This window comes from Botrytis sinoallii, assembly GCF_014898435.1.
Source record: "Botrytis sinoallii strain Bc 23 chromosome Unknown BSIN_011, whole genome shotgun sequence".
NCBI lineage: Eukaryota > Fungi > Ascomycota > Leotiomycetes > Helotiales > Sclerotiniaceae > Botrytis > Botrytis sinoallii.
The window spans coordinates 1,436,042-1,452,395 of record NW_024066038.1 but is presented as its reverse complement, the minus strand read 5'-3'; the positions used below and the strand labels follow the sequence as shown (position 1 = coordinate 1,452,395).

The following is a 16,354-nucleotide window of genomic DNA, read 5'->3' as shown; positions in this document are numbered from 1 at the left end:
TGGAGAGCCTAAATTTTGACTGCTATTTTTATATTCACTATCTTACTCAGTATTCTGAGGATATCACGAGCCTTAATCATACAGATGATATATAATAACGTTCACATGAATAATAAACCCCTTCCTACCTCATATGCTATTGCTCACAAATGTAGATCCACTTCAGACTACCACGTCAATCCTTCGAGATCTATTTAAGAGAGGCAGAGTGAAGACTCTTCATTCTCATGCACTCTTGACATAAGGCACATACAGACCTTAAGTCCAGAGTCATGGAGCTTTGAATTTGCAGTACAAACCTTACTGAGATGTCTAATATCCCCATTCCTGCGTGAGAGTTTGAGTCTTCTGGGTTTGATGCGGTATGGAATTTATAATGGATGAGATAAGTGGTGATCATTTAAAAGATAAATGACAACAGTCATAAGATTAACGATCATGATAATCACTGCGGCAAAGTGCGACAACGAATGATACGCTCGATCACTTGCGTAGAATCTATACTTGGTCATGATTCTCTACAGTAAAATAGGGTATATAACACCTCTATATGCCGTCACTAGACCCGTGAGACGACAGCGCCTACAATATTCTCCGTCCCTCGGTGTATCAGAAGTATTGCAGCATTTCTTCGGAGAAATCAGTCCATTTATGCAATGAGATGAGAAATCTCCGTTTCAGGGCTTGGGCTTCCCTCGCACATCCATTGATTGAGTTCGCTTGAAATATCTCAATCGGGATAATTCAACGTAGCAAACAAAATGCGTTTTATCTGACCAAGGGTAGATCACAGGTTCTTGGCCTCTGAATGACTACATTTATGCTTATTTAAAGCTCATGACATGGGTACCTAGCTCGAAGTCCCCAACGACTAATGGCCTTCAGACGAAGAAGCGCCACAAGGACTGGATGGAGTTTGCAGAATAAATGTGTAAGACACACGTATGGAGAAAACACACCATGCTGGATATAGAAGGTGAGCGGATCTAGATGTTGATTCATTGGCCATGTGGAAGAGACGATCTACACGTAAGATGAAGTAGGAAAGCAGGCAGCAATAGAACTTTTGATAACATTAATAGTTGTTAGATGATATCACAACTAGGTAGGTAGTGGAAGAATTCAAGACTTGTACCAGAGTACAGGATGTGAGAATATGGGGAATAGAGATTAGGCACGATCCTAGAAGCATGACATCCTCTGTAGTAATTGTTCTCCCATAGTTCTGTCTGGAAGGTGTTGGATACACTTAACACGAGTTCTAACGTTGAATGTTTAATTACCGCCATATAATATTTCTACGGATACGCGAGTCAGTCATTGATGATATGTAAAGTCACCACTTGCCCACCAAAGACTTTACAGGTAAATGTATGAACCTCCGAGGTGAATCTGCTCTACTTAGGCTTGATCAGAGCGGATAAATTGATGAGAAAGTCATTAATAGAGTATTACCCAAAGAGGAATCGTCATTGTGTCCCCAAACCACTCAGCTACCTATTTATATCTTGTCTCCAACCGACATTTTAAAGTGCAGCTCAAAAAACCAAGGAGAAAGTTGCATCCGACAGACACAGTAGAAGGGATACATTATATAAGATTGCATGAACTCTGGGGTTTAGATATAATGTTTATCTCAAAGTCTCGGGATCTATTCGTATACGCTATTTGCATAGTCACATTCGGAATCGTAGTGACAGCAAGACTCCACAGCAACAGCAAAACTCCATTATTGGATGAAAACAAACAAAGTCTTTCGTGCTTAGCTACCAAAATGTCGTCAACCAAAACGAAATGTAGGACACAGGTATCAGTACAATACGGTTATAAACACGAGTTTGGACTGACCGCTAGACCAGAACACCTTTCATCGCACAGACTTGACTTGAAATTGTTTTGATTTTTAGATAGGAGAGTTAAAGGCCTTAAATAGCAGAAAGACATCTGTATGAACCTTTGATTACTGTCTATGATTCACTAACTCAAGGAGTCTGTAGAGTATATGATTCACATGTCTTCTCTACCCCTCCTGGGCCCATTATCCTTTAAGCTTTCCAGCGCAAGATGCACACACAGGACAAACTATATGAATCAACACTTGTTCAGCATCGGAAAATCAAAGCCAAAAAGTATTACCAAGCGAAGACTTATTTGGATATGGAATATCGGGGTTAACAAGTCAATATTCTTGGAGCATTCCCATGGTAGCTATAGTCTCCTTGAACTGTCTTGCCAGAATTGCGAAATTGACAAATCAAATAAAATGAACGACAATCAAAAAGATACTGATGGTATTGTTATTAAAGAGATATAATTTGATCTCACTGTCAATTCTACTCATCTACCTACATACCGAGACTAGCGGTGAAGAAAATACCGTGACACAAACTCTGCTCTAAAAATCATCAAATCATGCAATAATAAAACTACCACCACAAGCATCCATCATTCTGAAATCACCCACACGAAATTCTCAGAACCATTGTAATCACAAGCGCTCAAAATCCCGAAGTTTTGCAAATTCCAAATATAAAAATTTAAGCGCCCATCTACCCCACCTTTCACGCTTGCTGTCATCATCACCGTTATCATCATCATCCCCCATTCTTCAACAATCAATCCTTCGACTCGGTCCATCGTCATCTCACACATCACACATCACACATCACACATCACACATCCCACAGGCCATGCTCAGATCTTCCACCAAACAGTATTCTTCACCCTAACCAAAAATACACAAACAAACCTAGGAGGTAGCATTTATGAGATATGCAACAAATCCTTCTCGGTCATGGGAAGCGTCTTGAAGGATGCAGAGAGATGGAAAATCTTGGGTAAGATTATATTAAGATATCATGTGCTTGAACTTGGCACTTGGCATCTTCGATGGAGAAGGGAGGGAGAAAGTGGTGTTAATCAAGTGGACAAGATTTCTGGTCGTGAGAATATGGGGAGGTTAAGGGAGAATGTATCGAGATGGTTATATCATCTTAACCTAAGTGGAAGATACGCAGTTGTCGATACTACGGCTCACGCGACTTTGCGTGGTATTCTGGATTTAGGTGATGGATGGAAGAAGGTAACATTCATCAGATACGCAATACTTGCTTCTCAGGCTTAAAGATGGAGTGACATGGAAGAAGGTAGTATTCATCAGATATGCAACAATTCATCCTCGTTGCCAAAAATGTGGTGAAGGATCCATTATATCACATTGAGATGTGTCTTACCTCTTGGGACCTGAAGTCCCCGCTCTGCATACCCAATCCGGACAGTTTATGGAAGAAGGTAGCATTGACCAGACGTGCAACAATTCCATCCCGGCGTTAAAGATGGGACGAAATAGAAGAAGGTATCATTCATCAGATATGCAACAATTGCTTCTCATTCCAAAGAATGGGGTGAAAGATCCATCTATATCACATCGATCCATATCTCACCACCTAATCCCCAAATCCCCGCTCTGCATACCCAATCCAGCCAACTCATCGAAGAAGGTAGCATTCACCAGACATGCAACAAAACCCCTTCTCAAAACCTACAGTAAAGGATCCCCATCCACATCCCTATCCAGGAATAGATCTCCATCCTCCCAAGACAATCTGAGGCTCACCACCGACCCTCCCCAATCAGATGAACAAGGAACGAACGTAGCATTCACAGATACGCAACAAAAGAAGCTATTTCTTTCTCCCCAGCAACCACACGCAAACACCACCCCCATCCCATCCAACAACCAACCACATCCCAAGCCTTCACAAAATCGTTGTCCCCCTCCAAAAAAGAACACAGCTTAACAACCATCCACAATCCATCCCTTCCTATCCCAGCACTCCAATTTTCAAGGTAACATCAACCAGACAAGCAACAAAACCCTCACCCATCTCTCTCTAGCCTAGACCCCCCGAAAACTTCACAGATCAGCATCATCTCTACCCCTTCCAGAAACTCACAAAAGAAGGTGGTATTCTGCAGACATGCAACAAACTCTATTTTAACACTCCACGCTGTTCGTGCGTGCGTGCGTTGGAGGATTGCGTTTTTAGCGGTGATGAGGGTGGTGGGAAGTGGGGCCGGGATGGATATCGAATGAGATGGGGAGGAGTGAGACATTTGGGTTTTGGAGGAAAACTCGTGATTTGGATTGCAGAGTGTGAGTTGATAGGTAGGAAGGTATCAAGATGAGAAAAAAAGATGTGTATCGAGTAAGCATGGAAAATTTCATTGGCGTCTCGCGAATAAAATATGTACAAAGTTAAACAAAGCCTTTCTTCACCTCTTTCATCACTTCCATCGCATTTCCTCCAATTCCCCACTCCTCCTTCCCCTTCCCCCTTTCCCTTCACCCACCAAATACATCCCTTAACACAGTTCTTTCCCCATAAACAAACTTTCCCGTCGAATTCTCACACCACAGTACCATCCACAGGACTCTTGATACAAGTTGTTCCCACCCCTTTACCTGTTCCCTCATTCCCCCAATAAAACACCCAGTAATCCGCTCCGGCCGTCAACTCCGACTTGGTAGGCGCAGTACACTTGTATGCGGAACAGGTTCCATACGGAGCACCGTGGGCGCTATCATATTGATGATCTTGTTGGAAGACGGCAAAGGTTTGGGTCCCGGAAGACACGCGTGGTTGTATGCGCATTCGTCGGCTTGGATGGCTTGGAGACTTTGTGGCTGGGGGAAGGGTTAGTGATTTGATTTGGTATTTGGAAGGGAGAAGGGTTGTTTACCTGTGCAAAGCGGGGGATTTGGGGTCGTAGCCCTTGGTGTTTGAGGTAGCGGGGTCGAGGGTTGCGGTTGCGAGAGTGCTGAAAGCAGCAATGCTGAGGATGGAAGTGAAGAAACGCATGATGATTTTCTTTGGAGATTTATTTTATATGCTAAAGGTAGAGAGATGGATGATTTGAGATGAAAAATGATCATACAGAAACGAGAAATCGAGATATATATGTACCTTTTGAAATAGATTAAAGGTCCATAACCACGCAATGCGCAATATGGAATAGAGTGAAATCAACATGAAATAAACAAAGGATCCATCTCCAATCCACTCTCATCGGGGAAATAATGCGAGAAAGAACCTACGAGGGGGGTTCAGCGATCTGGGGTTTGTCGCGTTGCCGGTAGGGAGGTGTAGCGGCGACGGGCCGATGAAACACGTGGGTGGGTCCATCCGATGTTTAGCAGATAGATTCAGGGGAAGGGATAATGGGGACGATGGAAAGATTGAGTTCATTTGGATGTGATGGTCGTAATATAAACAACATGTATCGATTCGTCCGCTCGTTTGTCTATTTGCTTCACACAGTATCACTGCGTCGGTACCGTGTATCTCGATCCCATGTTGATATAAGTATCTGCACCCCAACCAAACTCCTGGATGTCTTGGCACAGCCTCAACTCATGGATAGATGGATAACTTGAAAGCAGAATGGTCTACCTGGAGGGATGATTCCATATTTTCCAAATTTTCCCTATAATACACAATATCAATCCCTACACCGAGCTGATTCGGTGATATTCACAAACCTTGCTAGGGCTAGGATGTATAGATTTAATTGCGTGCACACCGATCGAGAAGCTTTCCACAAGTAATCTAGAACGCGAGAGAACATTGAATTTCGTACATCTATAGCTGTTCGTATAGAATACCTTATTCATAAGAGTTTCATCTGAAATAGCAGCAATGCAGCATAGATTGATTAAATGCGATGTGGACTTCCACAACTATACGATATCATTAAGCGTTATCTAGCTATAACACACTCCCTAGTTCCCTGTAACAACTCTCTCCTTCGGAGTCCTTCCAGAATCCATCATGAGAATTCTTCCGGCCGTCGGACTTTTAAACCTCAATAGATTCAAGAGAAAAAATCAATAAGGCATTGAATCTATGAAATTAAATGAAAGACTTCTCTTCATTGTGGTTTTCCTCGGAATAGCCGGCGCCTTTGAAATATATAGATGGTTAGCATGAAAAGACAGGAGTCCAGGCCATATTTCATTCATGTATGAAGAGTACTTAAATATCCAAAGGACTTGATGCTAAAGTTTTAGTGATTAAATGACCTCAAGTCACCAATGTGGACGGACTACATGGCGAGTACGGTCACTGCCGGTGTGGAACGGTGCAACTTGTTGTAGTTTCCACTGGGGACTGACACCAACAAGGGAAGAGTTGTCAAGAACCAGCTGTAGGTAATTTATGTTGTGTTGATACTGCGGTGTGGTGATGTTGGGACAGAGAAATGTAGAAGTCGAGGGCTGTGTTGGCAGACATGTACCTAGTAGTTGCATTCTACCTCTCATCCCCAACTCCTTTAATAACATCAACATTTTGACATGAATAAATGATCTCATATGTTTGAAAAAAATTCTTCAATTGTAACTATCATAACCCAAATCTCAAAGTTTCCCCTCACGATGTTTGACCGTGTGTCTATATGACATATAAGCTGTTATTCAAACCAATCCTTTCATCAATCCTTTCCTTACTCTCCAAGAATCTTATCAGCGCCGGAGACTAGGGGATAGCTGTTAGCATATTTGTTCAAGTATAGGCCGGTCTTTCAAACATACCAGTGTGTCCAATGTTATCTGGCTCAATGTTGACACTCTTGACTTTACCACCCTCGATAACGATTGCGTATCTCTTGCTTCGGTTTGTGCCCAATAATGGAGCAGCTGGGAATTCAAGATCCCAAGCACGAGTGAAGCTTCCATCTTGGTCACCAAGGAAACGGATACCACTCTTCTTGTCTGCGTCAAGGGATTTACCCCATGCGTTCATACTGTTCATAAAGTTAGCCAGGTTCAGCCTCAAGGATGTGGGGTCGGAGTTGCGGAGTTGGGAAGTTCTTACACGAAAGCATCGTTGACGGATACAACAAAGACCTTTCCTGCGGACTCAAGCTTTGGGTGAAGGATATAACCATGAACGTGAGAATCAGAGCATGTTGGACTGAAAGCTGCTGGAACACCGATGATGATACCAGAACCTTCACCAATCTCGGCAGCAATGTTGACCTTTTGGCCTGGGTTGCCCTCGGCGAGCTCGACAGTTGGGATGGAATCTCCGACCTTGACCATGATTGCGATTTAAGTATTTGGTATTGAAAAGGTTAGATTGTTTCTAAGATAGTATAATGTTGTAGATGTGATGTGTTGAGTTGAAGAGTGGATGTCGAAGAATGAAATAGAAGACTGCGAAGAGGGGTGACGTCCCATACTTACCCTATGAAGTATTCACTCACTCACCCCGCCATAACGTCACTTAAGCGTATATGCATGAGAGCTACCTTGTGCGATGGTGTTATTGGTGTTGTTGGTGTTGTTGCTGTCATTGGTGTCATTGTTGTTCATTAGCCACAATAATTCGGAATGTAACCCCATAAGTTGCGAGTATTTGGAATACTAAGAACCTCTAAGAAGCTCTAGGAAGGTCTAAGATAATAGGGACGATCCGAAAACCCGCTTTTTCATCATCTGTGGTACTTTGATGCTCTTGATAAGGTCTTTTGCGTACCGGAGTTCCAAAATAGACAATTGACTTTCTCCTTTGGATTTTGGTTGTGTGATATTAATATTTCGTGCATGTTGGAATGGTTGAGGGAATGCCAAAGGATTGGAAATATGGATGGCGATGGCGTTTAGATTGGAGTAAAGGTAGCAGTGCAGTTCTACTCGGGTACCTACCAGGTGCTACATTAGAGGCAGGGAGGGGTAAGTTAATCTATTTTCAGGGTGTTTTCGGAGCACGGACTTTCCGGAGTCTTTCAGGACGAGGCTCACATGGGTTGAACAAGGCTTTTGGACAATGCTACCCAAGTATCCATCAAATTATCGTGGGAAGAATTTGGAATTCACGTCAATTTGATAACCACCAAGTTCATCTACACCCATACCATACCACCAGCCAGCATTATTTGATATTGAAGGTCGAGAACCATATCAGAACTACCGGATTATCAATTCACTCCCTTCATACATGGTATGTCATCATTCTTATCATATCCTGCTGACAATTAATGATCTGATTTGGGATAATCTAGACCTTCTCTTGATACCGGCTGCTCGATGCGATTATCTATCCAATATCATATCATATCATATCCATCTCAACCTTGCGACACCAACCTCCCATTACAACTTCTACCCTACGCATCAATATAGAAAAGATTGTCTCAAAAATCATTGTGCTCCCTTGAATGTGCCATATCTATTCTGACACCATTGGATCCAGAAATTCTATGATTCGGGTGGTTCTATAATTGCATTGAATGGTCTTTACCTACAAGGTATCCTACGCTCTAGATTGTCTACCGCATGTCAAAGATTAGATTGCCAGTCTTCTTATCTCTCTTTGCCAACAAATTGTCGACCAAATATCCACGACCCAATCAAACGGATGTTTGCCAAACCAGAGCGCTCGTTATGGGTAAAAGAGGACCCAAAAAGAACTACTTTGTAGTATGTCGAGGTAGAACAACTGGAATTCTTGATGGGTGGGCTCAATGTGAAGCATCTACATCAGGTTTCTCTGGTGCCAAGTTCAAAGGTTATGAGACCCATGATGAAGCTCAAAAAGCATGGAATGGGTGGTTACAGACTCAAGGCTTTGCGCCTACTGAAGGTGTACCACATGACACATTAGAGAATAATCTTTCAGATCTCTCTAGAGTTGTGAATCAAACTGTGATTGATAATCATTTAAACGCACGGGTAGGGTTGAAAAGGAAGTATGAAGATGAAGATTCTTCCATAAACATCAAAGATAGTGCCGTAATAACCTCTGCTCGACCGATTGAAGCAGAAATCAGTGCTATATCAACCGAAAAAACCTTTATTGACCTTACAAGAAGTCCAGAGCGTGCAATATCACCCGACAGACTTCTCGATTCCGAAGGAGGAAAAACACAATCGTTCAAGAAGGCAAAATCTGGCGACAACACACCTACACTAAACCCTGATGTTGAAATTCCAGACTCAGAATTTGAGTTATCTGATGAAGAAATTCTCGATAACATCACTTCAACGTGTGAAGATATCCCTAAGCCTGTTGAACTTACAACCGAGCAGAAATTAGTCGTCAAGATGGCAATGGGTAGAGATAATATTTTTCTTACCGGTGCCGCTGGATCTGGGAAAACAGTTACCCTACTGCAAATCATAGAAAAGCTAAAGAGAACGCTACAGGACAAAAATTCAAATATCCCGAAAGTTCAGGTTGCTGCTCCTACTGGATTGGCGGCGCTGCCCTTGAATGGAAGAACAACATATTCAGTTGCTGGGTGGAAACCAGATTCATTCAAGATGCCCCTCGATCGACTTCTCGATGACAATAACATAAAGGAGAAAACAATAAAAGCTCTTCGAAGATTAGAAGTTCTGATATTGGAAGAAATTTCAATGGTTGAAAGCCAATTCCTTGAGCGTTTCAATTTACTTCTCCAGACGGTAAAGCAAACCAAGAAACCTTTCGGGGGTATTCAAGTGATATTTTTGGGCGATTTTTATCAACTTCCTCCTGTAAAACCTTTCGAGCATTGCATGATATGTGGAGTTGAGATGGCTGGAGTTTTTGACCGTGTTTGTAAGAGTAATCTATGCAAAGATCGTTCAGACAATAACCCTTTCAAGCCGGGTGATAAATGGGCATTCAATGCTCCCGTGTGGAAACAACTTAAGTTTAGACATGTCAATTTGGAGCAAATTCATCGACAGAAGGACGAGAAGTTCAAAGACCTGTTGAACAAAGTTCGCAATGGTGTTAAATTGAGCGATGCAGAATGGCATGATCTGATACGTCCAAAGGTGCTTCCGCCCAATGCTTTTCCTACACGTCTCATGGCAAAGCGTTTTGATGTTGACCGGTTCAATGATTCTCAATTGGATTTGATAAAATCAGAAGCAAAGGTCTGGGAAGCCCTTGATGATTCATGTCAACTCTATCGAAACGAGCTTGATTATTTGCGTCAGCACGAGATTAACAAGAAGATGGAAGAATATAAAATCGCCATATCGGAATACCATCGTTTTCCCAAAAGATTGACGTTGAAAGTGGGTGCGAAAGTAGTTTTACTTCACAACCAAGAGCAAAAAGGTGGCTTGGTGAATGGTTCTCAGGGTACAATAGTCGGATTTGTAAATGCACAAAAATGGCCAGCAGCTGTGATCCAGGGTGACCATGCAGATTGGAGACAAGTTCAAATGAACCATTTTATTGAAAAGAACCCTTGGAGACCTGTTGTGAAGTTTACGGATGGTAAGACGACTGCAATTGCGCCGGTTTCATCAGAAACTTTGATGGGAACGGTAGAAGATAGATATCTTGCTTGCAGAACTCAAATACCACTCATCTTAGCCTGGGCTTTGTCGATTCATAAAAGTCAAGGCATGACGATGGAACATGTTGAGGTATCAAGTAAAGATATTTTTGAGTCAGGTCAGTTATATGTTGCTTTATCACGGGCAACGACGTTGGAGGGCCTTACGGTTACAGGTTACTCCAGGGAACAAATCGCTATGGATGAGGATGTTGTGGACTTTTATCAAAAGACGCAGTGGGAGAATTTACAACCCCCTTCTGAATGATAATCTATGGGGATTTGAGCATCTGTTATATCTGAGAGACTGAGACTGAGGACCTAGGGAGAATTATTGGTAGGTTTCAATCATCTTCACGTCTCGTGCCCGAAATGCTGACACAAATTCATAGTTTGGAATCCTCCCACTCAGGAACCTACAAATGCACTCATCAATGTCGAGTTACAATTTACATCGCCGGAAACATATCACTTGATACAACGGCGACGGCAATACTGATCAATCATATTCAATATCAACATGTTGGTTTACTTTGTACGATGTAGAGTCTGAAAGTTTAAGTGGGTCGACCGTTGCCCTGACAAATGAGAAGCGAGATTGTACGACCCGCACCATAAAATCTCTTCAGGAAAATAATTTCTTCAACTTGTACTCACACAACATCACATCAACTGCTTCAAGTTGTGTATCTTCATGCTACTTCTGTAGCTGATATGAAGACACAATGTTGCTGCCTACTTCAACTTGATTGATGTGCAGACAATTATCGACCTTTGCTTTACCATCCTGCGCATATCCATTATTCACCAAATGTAAGTACCGCACTCAATCCCAATTCATATCTCTCCCCTCACAATATACAATATGATGAGCAAAATTGGTCCGTGTTACTGAGAGGCCTCAAGAACCTCGTTCTGGCGATACAACCGAGCACTTTGTGCAACTCTGATTTTAATTCCTTTTTACATTTTCTTTTCCCTTTGTTGATATGAATGGGTTTCACTGTTACTATCTGAGTTTGGAAGAAGAAATGCTAATATTGAGAAGATAGGAATTGTTCTTGAAGAGCTCGTGTGTGATGAGAAGAGTGAGTGTATGATTGAGTAGGGGTTGGAGATTGTTGAATCCTTCCGTCCTTTGGCTTTAAGGTCTCATTGAATGGATGCATACTTTTTGGCGTATGATACCCATATACTTGTTGCGTTGTCTCGTATAGAGATAGATGAACAGACTTTCCTGCATTGTATTGCATACAGTAGGATAGCATCACAGCATAGTTTCATAGCATAGCGATGAATTTTTAAGAAAAAGGTTGAATCAATATCAAGACTTGACGTTACGCTCGCTGTCCACTTTCTCGGTGATTACTTGGTGCTTGTGATTCTTCTGATGTGATGATTAGTTCGTTTGTTCATGTTTATCGATATGTATAGGTACATATATATATACATACTATCTACATCTTTCCTCCGTTTCCTTTCGCTCCTCCGCGCACACACATCTGGATACCTACCTTACCTACCTTACCTCATCTCACCACATCACATCCCCAGCTCATCATAATACTCATTATCCTCCATCTATTCCAAAATAAGTTTTAATTCTTCATTTAAATTTCTCCCTCCTCCACCATCTCCCATCTCCCACCTCCCATACCACTCATCACACAGTCCCACCCACACACCCAAAACCCCGCATACTCTATCCATCCCTACTCTCCCCAGCCCTATTTCACATATATACATATATACATATACATATATCCATACAAAAAATATTATCTCAACCATCTCCCACTACCCATTACCCACTACCCCTTACCCACTACCCATTACCCATTACCCACCACCCACCACCTCTCTACCCCAACCCCAAAATCGTTATCGGAAATCCATATCAGATTTTTCACATCACATTACAGATTTCCATGTATCTATGTAAGATTAGATAGGAAACTATTTATAATATATATACCTACTCACCTACCTATCTACCTACCTATCTACCTATACATCTATCTACTCATCTATCTACTCACCTACCTACTCACCTACCTACCTACCTACACCATCTACCTAGATACTCATATACCTACCTAGTGCCCACTATCCCATAAATCTCATTCTCATTCTCAACCCCATCATCGTCCCCATCCCCCATCCCTAGCAAAAAGAAAAGAAAAGAAAAGTATATACCGATCCTCCATCCCCATTCTCAATCCTCAATCCCCAAACTCTCAAGTACGAAAATAGTAAAACCCATAAATCAATCAGTAAACCAACCCATCAACCCATCACCCACCATCACCCACCATCACCCACAATCACCCACCTATCACCACCATCGCCCCCCAGCAAATACAACATCGACTACTAACCTAAGTATATTTATTTATTTATCCATCACAATCGCCATATATATATGAAAAGAATGAAAAAGAATATAAAGGGGAGTGGGTTGAAGGTGAAGGAATAGGAAGAGGAGAGGAGAGGAGAAGAGGGAGAGGGAAGTAGTGATATAATAGATATAACTTACTTAGTACCACATAGTGAGTGTTCCTAGGGGATATAGAGAGAATCGTAACCCATATGATACAATACAATCATCTATGATCCTACCTACCTATAGAAAGAAGAAGCACGGTAACGACATGCCTACCTAGATTCTCACAATCGGGAATACAGGAAGGCGATTTGTAGGTAATAATTGACTACCTACCTAGTATCAAGACTTCGTTATTCGATTCATATAAAAAATCGAAGCAACAAGTTTTATATTTTTAACCCCCTCGTAATAGTAAAAAATTCGAGCGTGAAAAGTATCTAACACCGATAGACAGCGACCCTACTAAAAGACAACGTCGCACAAATTCCTCCAGTAGACCATCTCCTCCTCACCTCCGTAACTTCTCAACTCCGCATTGTCCTCCTCCCCATTCAACCCAACCCTGCATACTCACATCTGATGTCAAACACAGAAATGAACAAAAAGCAACATCAGCTGAACAAAAACAATTGTAAAAATAAATGCACTCAACAACACAAACCTTCAAATACCTATTTTCCTTTTCTCTCGTCAGCCACGATATAAAAGATCATGTCAGAGCGACGGGAACTTTCCCGTAATGCCATGGCTCGTGTCTCCATTACCCATGTAATTTCTCAACCGAACCATGGGATTTACTTTCTCAGGTAAGACATCATACATCCATTGCGTAACGCCACTCCACATTCCCTTGCTTGAAGGAATGTAATAGCGAATCCAAACATTTACCTACAATAAACCATGATAATATCAGTCAGCTCTTTATCTCTACCATTCGGAGAATTACCTTTCTTTCTTCATTTCTTTATTTCAAATCTTTCTTTTCTTTGTTCTTGTTTTATCAACAAGAAAGGCTTTGTGCGAATAATTTGTGTTCATGATAACTACCGTTTGCATCAAGAATGATACTACGTATAGTCTCAGAATTGCGAATATGGGAGTGCATCTTGACCGGATGCAAATATTTTTGAGCGATTACTGGTCTCGATGGCATTGCGATGTATGTGATATGGATGCAATAGGCATGGTTGATTTACGACTAGTCGCCTATAGAATGGGATTGATGGGTGTTTCTTTGTTTGTATGAATGCTATTGTGAATTTGTGAGTAGGGCGGATTGGGGGCGAGCACGACAGGTGGCAATTATCATTATGGGCGACATTGAGTGAAATCGAAAATAATCTTCTTTCGAAATTAACAAGCACGTTGAAACTTGCTGTCAATATGTAATACGTATCGAAATAGCATTTTTTTTTTTTGCGAATAATTCTTTTGTAATGTTGTCATGGGTATTATAGTGTGTGAGTATGAGTTGTATCGAATTCTTTTGTTTATGGCGACTAAAGACGAACGAAGTCGACAAGATCTTCGAGGCGTATAGGGCCGTGGCAAATTGGTTGCGATAAAAAAAACTCAGTCTCAACTGAATAGTGGTACAAGGAGGACATAAGGTGATGAGGGAGCTGATCGAAAAAAGCCAGTGATATGTCCCATGGAAGAACGCACCCCTATACTAAAGGATCGTCTTTGCTGTAAACTCCGCCCAAATGACCGTACGTCGAACCGAAAAACCTGAATATTATGAAAGAAACCCTAGCATCCGTTGTAAAATGAAATCAAAGGGAATCGTATGTTCTCGCTCGAAATTCCGCCGCAACATTTGTATACCAGCGCACTTTTTTTTGGCATTTTCCGTTGCCCGAAGCCTTGGACCATGATGAATACAAACGAGAAGAGAAGCACAAGTGGAGGTACACCCGCATCAATGAAAGTCGCAGATCCAAAGCTGTCCTCTGCGTTCTTCGAGATCGTACGATTTAACGAGCAGGGCGCTCACCACCTATGTTGGTTAGCAATTAATATTCACGACGGGAATGTCTATCATCATCGTAGGCTCTACCTCCATATGGCTCTCGAGCATCTCCACGAGGAGCTTGATCACCATAGGCAGCAGCGGGAGCCGGGTCTCGAGCTGGTCTATCATCACGACCACCTCTGTCGTATCCACGATCACGGTTTTCGTATCCTCCTCCACCTCCACGTCGGTCATCACCAGAGCGGCTGTAACGGTCACCACCATCGCGGGGTCCAGCGTAACGATCAATTCCACGGGGAGCGTCGTTGTAGTCGTCACGATCACGGCGGCTGTAACCTCGGTCTCGGTCGTCTCTGCCACCATAGCGTCCACCACCGTATGGTTCATAGCGGTATCCACCTCCACGGCGACGATCATCGTAACGGTCTCCACCCCATCCGCCACGAGGAGGTCCACGAGGATCCTCTGTATACGTGTTAGTTGTGTAGATGAAATAAAGAATAATCAGATACATACCTCTCTTTGGTGGACCAAAGTACTTGCCAGGGGTTGGGGTACGAGGACGAGCACGACGAGCCTTTTCAATGCTCAAAGTGCGGCCTTCGATAACCTCACCTTGAAGGCCTTCCTTGGCAGCATCAGCTTGATCAGAAGTGATCATCTTGACGAAACCAAAACCACGAGATTCACGGGTGTGAGGGTCGCGCATAATTTGGCACTTCTCAACATCACCATACTTCTCGAAAAGACGAGAAACCTCTTCTTCGAGAAGACGTGGGTGAATACCAGTGACGAAAAGGTTAGAACCTGGGTTAACAGCACCATCATCTTGTGGTCCTGGTCCGCGATCATTCTTAGGTCCGCTGCTGTGATTATTTGTCAGAATGTGCTATTTTGTGATTCGTGATTAAATGAACTAACCGCTCATCGGCACGACCGTTTCTGTCTGGGGAAGCAGATCGGCGAGGTCCTCCACGTGGGCTGTCATTGCGACGAGTTGGACGAGGAGATGCGCTGCGATCACGCTCGTATCGAGGAGCCTCATCTAAAAGTGAAGAAGATAAATTAGTACACGATTACAAAATTATCAAGAAAAGCTTCAAAACATGCGAAAGAGTGAAAATAAATACCTTCGTAACGAGTGCCGTTCTCGTTCTCATAATCCATAGTGGAAGTCATGATGATGATGATGTGTTATTGTAAGACGAAAACACGAAATGGGTTAAAAAAAGGGTTGATTTGTTTTGCTGATTTGAAAGCTGGAGCTGTCGCAAACGAATTTTCGAGCTCTGTAAACGCTCAAGATCTGTGAGGTAGAGAAAGAATAATATCAAATGAGATTGCAGGAATGCAAATATTTGATACTGTTGATGGGGGGGGGGGGGGGGGGGGGGGGGGGGGGGTAATGGATTAATAAAGAAACAAGATGGGAAGAAAGTTGTTGTTGAAAGGAAGAGGCACGTTAGGTCAGATCGTCAAGTAAAAGAAGTTGTCGCGAATTTAAAATTGGGCCTAGCGCTAACACTAACCGACAGCGGCTAAGCTAAATAACGCGGTGAAGCTGAAAACAAATAATTTGAGGTATCAGGTATCAGGTTTTATAATTACCTGGCAGCCAATGTATCAATCATCAATCATGATCAGGTACGGGTTTA

The 16,354-nt window shown here is 42.4% G+C and overlaps 5 protein-coding genes across 5 annotated transcripts; 2 read left to right on the top strand and 3 right to left on the bottom strand.

Moving 5' to 3' along the window:
- Positions 1-2,772: 2,772 nt before the first annotated feature.
- Positions 2,773-3,124, top strand: EAF02_007029 (uncharacterized protein; the record flags this gene model as incomplete). The annotated part of the gene is given in 2 exon segments (XM_038903077.1): positions 2,773-2,837; positions 2,854-3,124. The coding sequence occupies 2 exon segments, from the start codon at positions 2,773-2,775 to the stop codon at positions 3,122-3,124; spliced, it is 336 nt and encodes a 111-aa protein (XP_038757398.1).
- A 1,285-nt stretch (positions 3,125-4,409) lies between these two features.
- EAF02_007028 (uncharacterized protein) lies at positions 4,410-4,862 on the bottom strand (the record flags this gene model as incomplete). The annotated part of the gene is made up of 2 exons (XM_038903076.1): positions 4,410-4,671; positions 4,744-4,862. 2 exons carry the CDS (start codon positions 4,860-4,862, stop codon positions 4,410-4,412), a joined length of 381 nt encoding a protein of 126 aa, XP_038757397.1.
- Positions 4,863-6,504: 1,642 nt separating this feature from the next.
- Positions 6,505-7,102, bottom strand: EAF02_007027 (uncharacterized protein; the record flags this gene model as incomplete). The annotated part of the gene is made up of 3 exons (XM_038903075.1): positions 6,505-6,536; positions 6,593-6,804; positions 6,876-7,102. The coding sequence occupies 3 exons, from the start codon at positions 7,100-7,102 to the stop codon at positions 6,505-6,507; spliced, it is 471 nt and encodes a 156-aa protein (XP_038757396.1).
- Positions 7,103-8,338: 1,236 nt separating this feature from the next.
- EAF02_007026 (uncharacterized protein) lies at positions 8,339-10,606 on the top strand (the record flags this gene model as incomplete). The annotated part of the gene is made up of 1 exon (XM_038903074.1): positions 8,339-10,606. The coding sequence occupies one exon, from the start codon at positions 8,339-8,341 to the stop codon at positions 10,604-10,606; it is 2,268 nt and encodes a 755-aa protein (XP_038757395.1).
- A 2,576-nt stretch (positions 10,607-13,182) lies between these two features.
- Positions 13,183-16,100, bottom strand: EAF02_007025 (uncharacterized protein). The gene is made up of 4 exons (XM_038903073.1): positions 15,830-16,100; positions 15,621-15,744; positions 15,216-15,565; positions 13,183-15,164 (listed from the first exon to the last, which is right to left on the bottom strand). The coding sequence occupies exons 1-4, from the start codon at positions 15,876-15,878 to the stop codon at positions 14,740-14,742; spliced, it is 948 nt and encodes a 315-aa protein (XP_038757394.1). The 5' UTR covers positions 15,879-16,100; the 3' UTR covers positions 13,183-14,739.
- Positions 16,101-16,354: the final 254 nt, after the last annotated feature.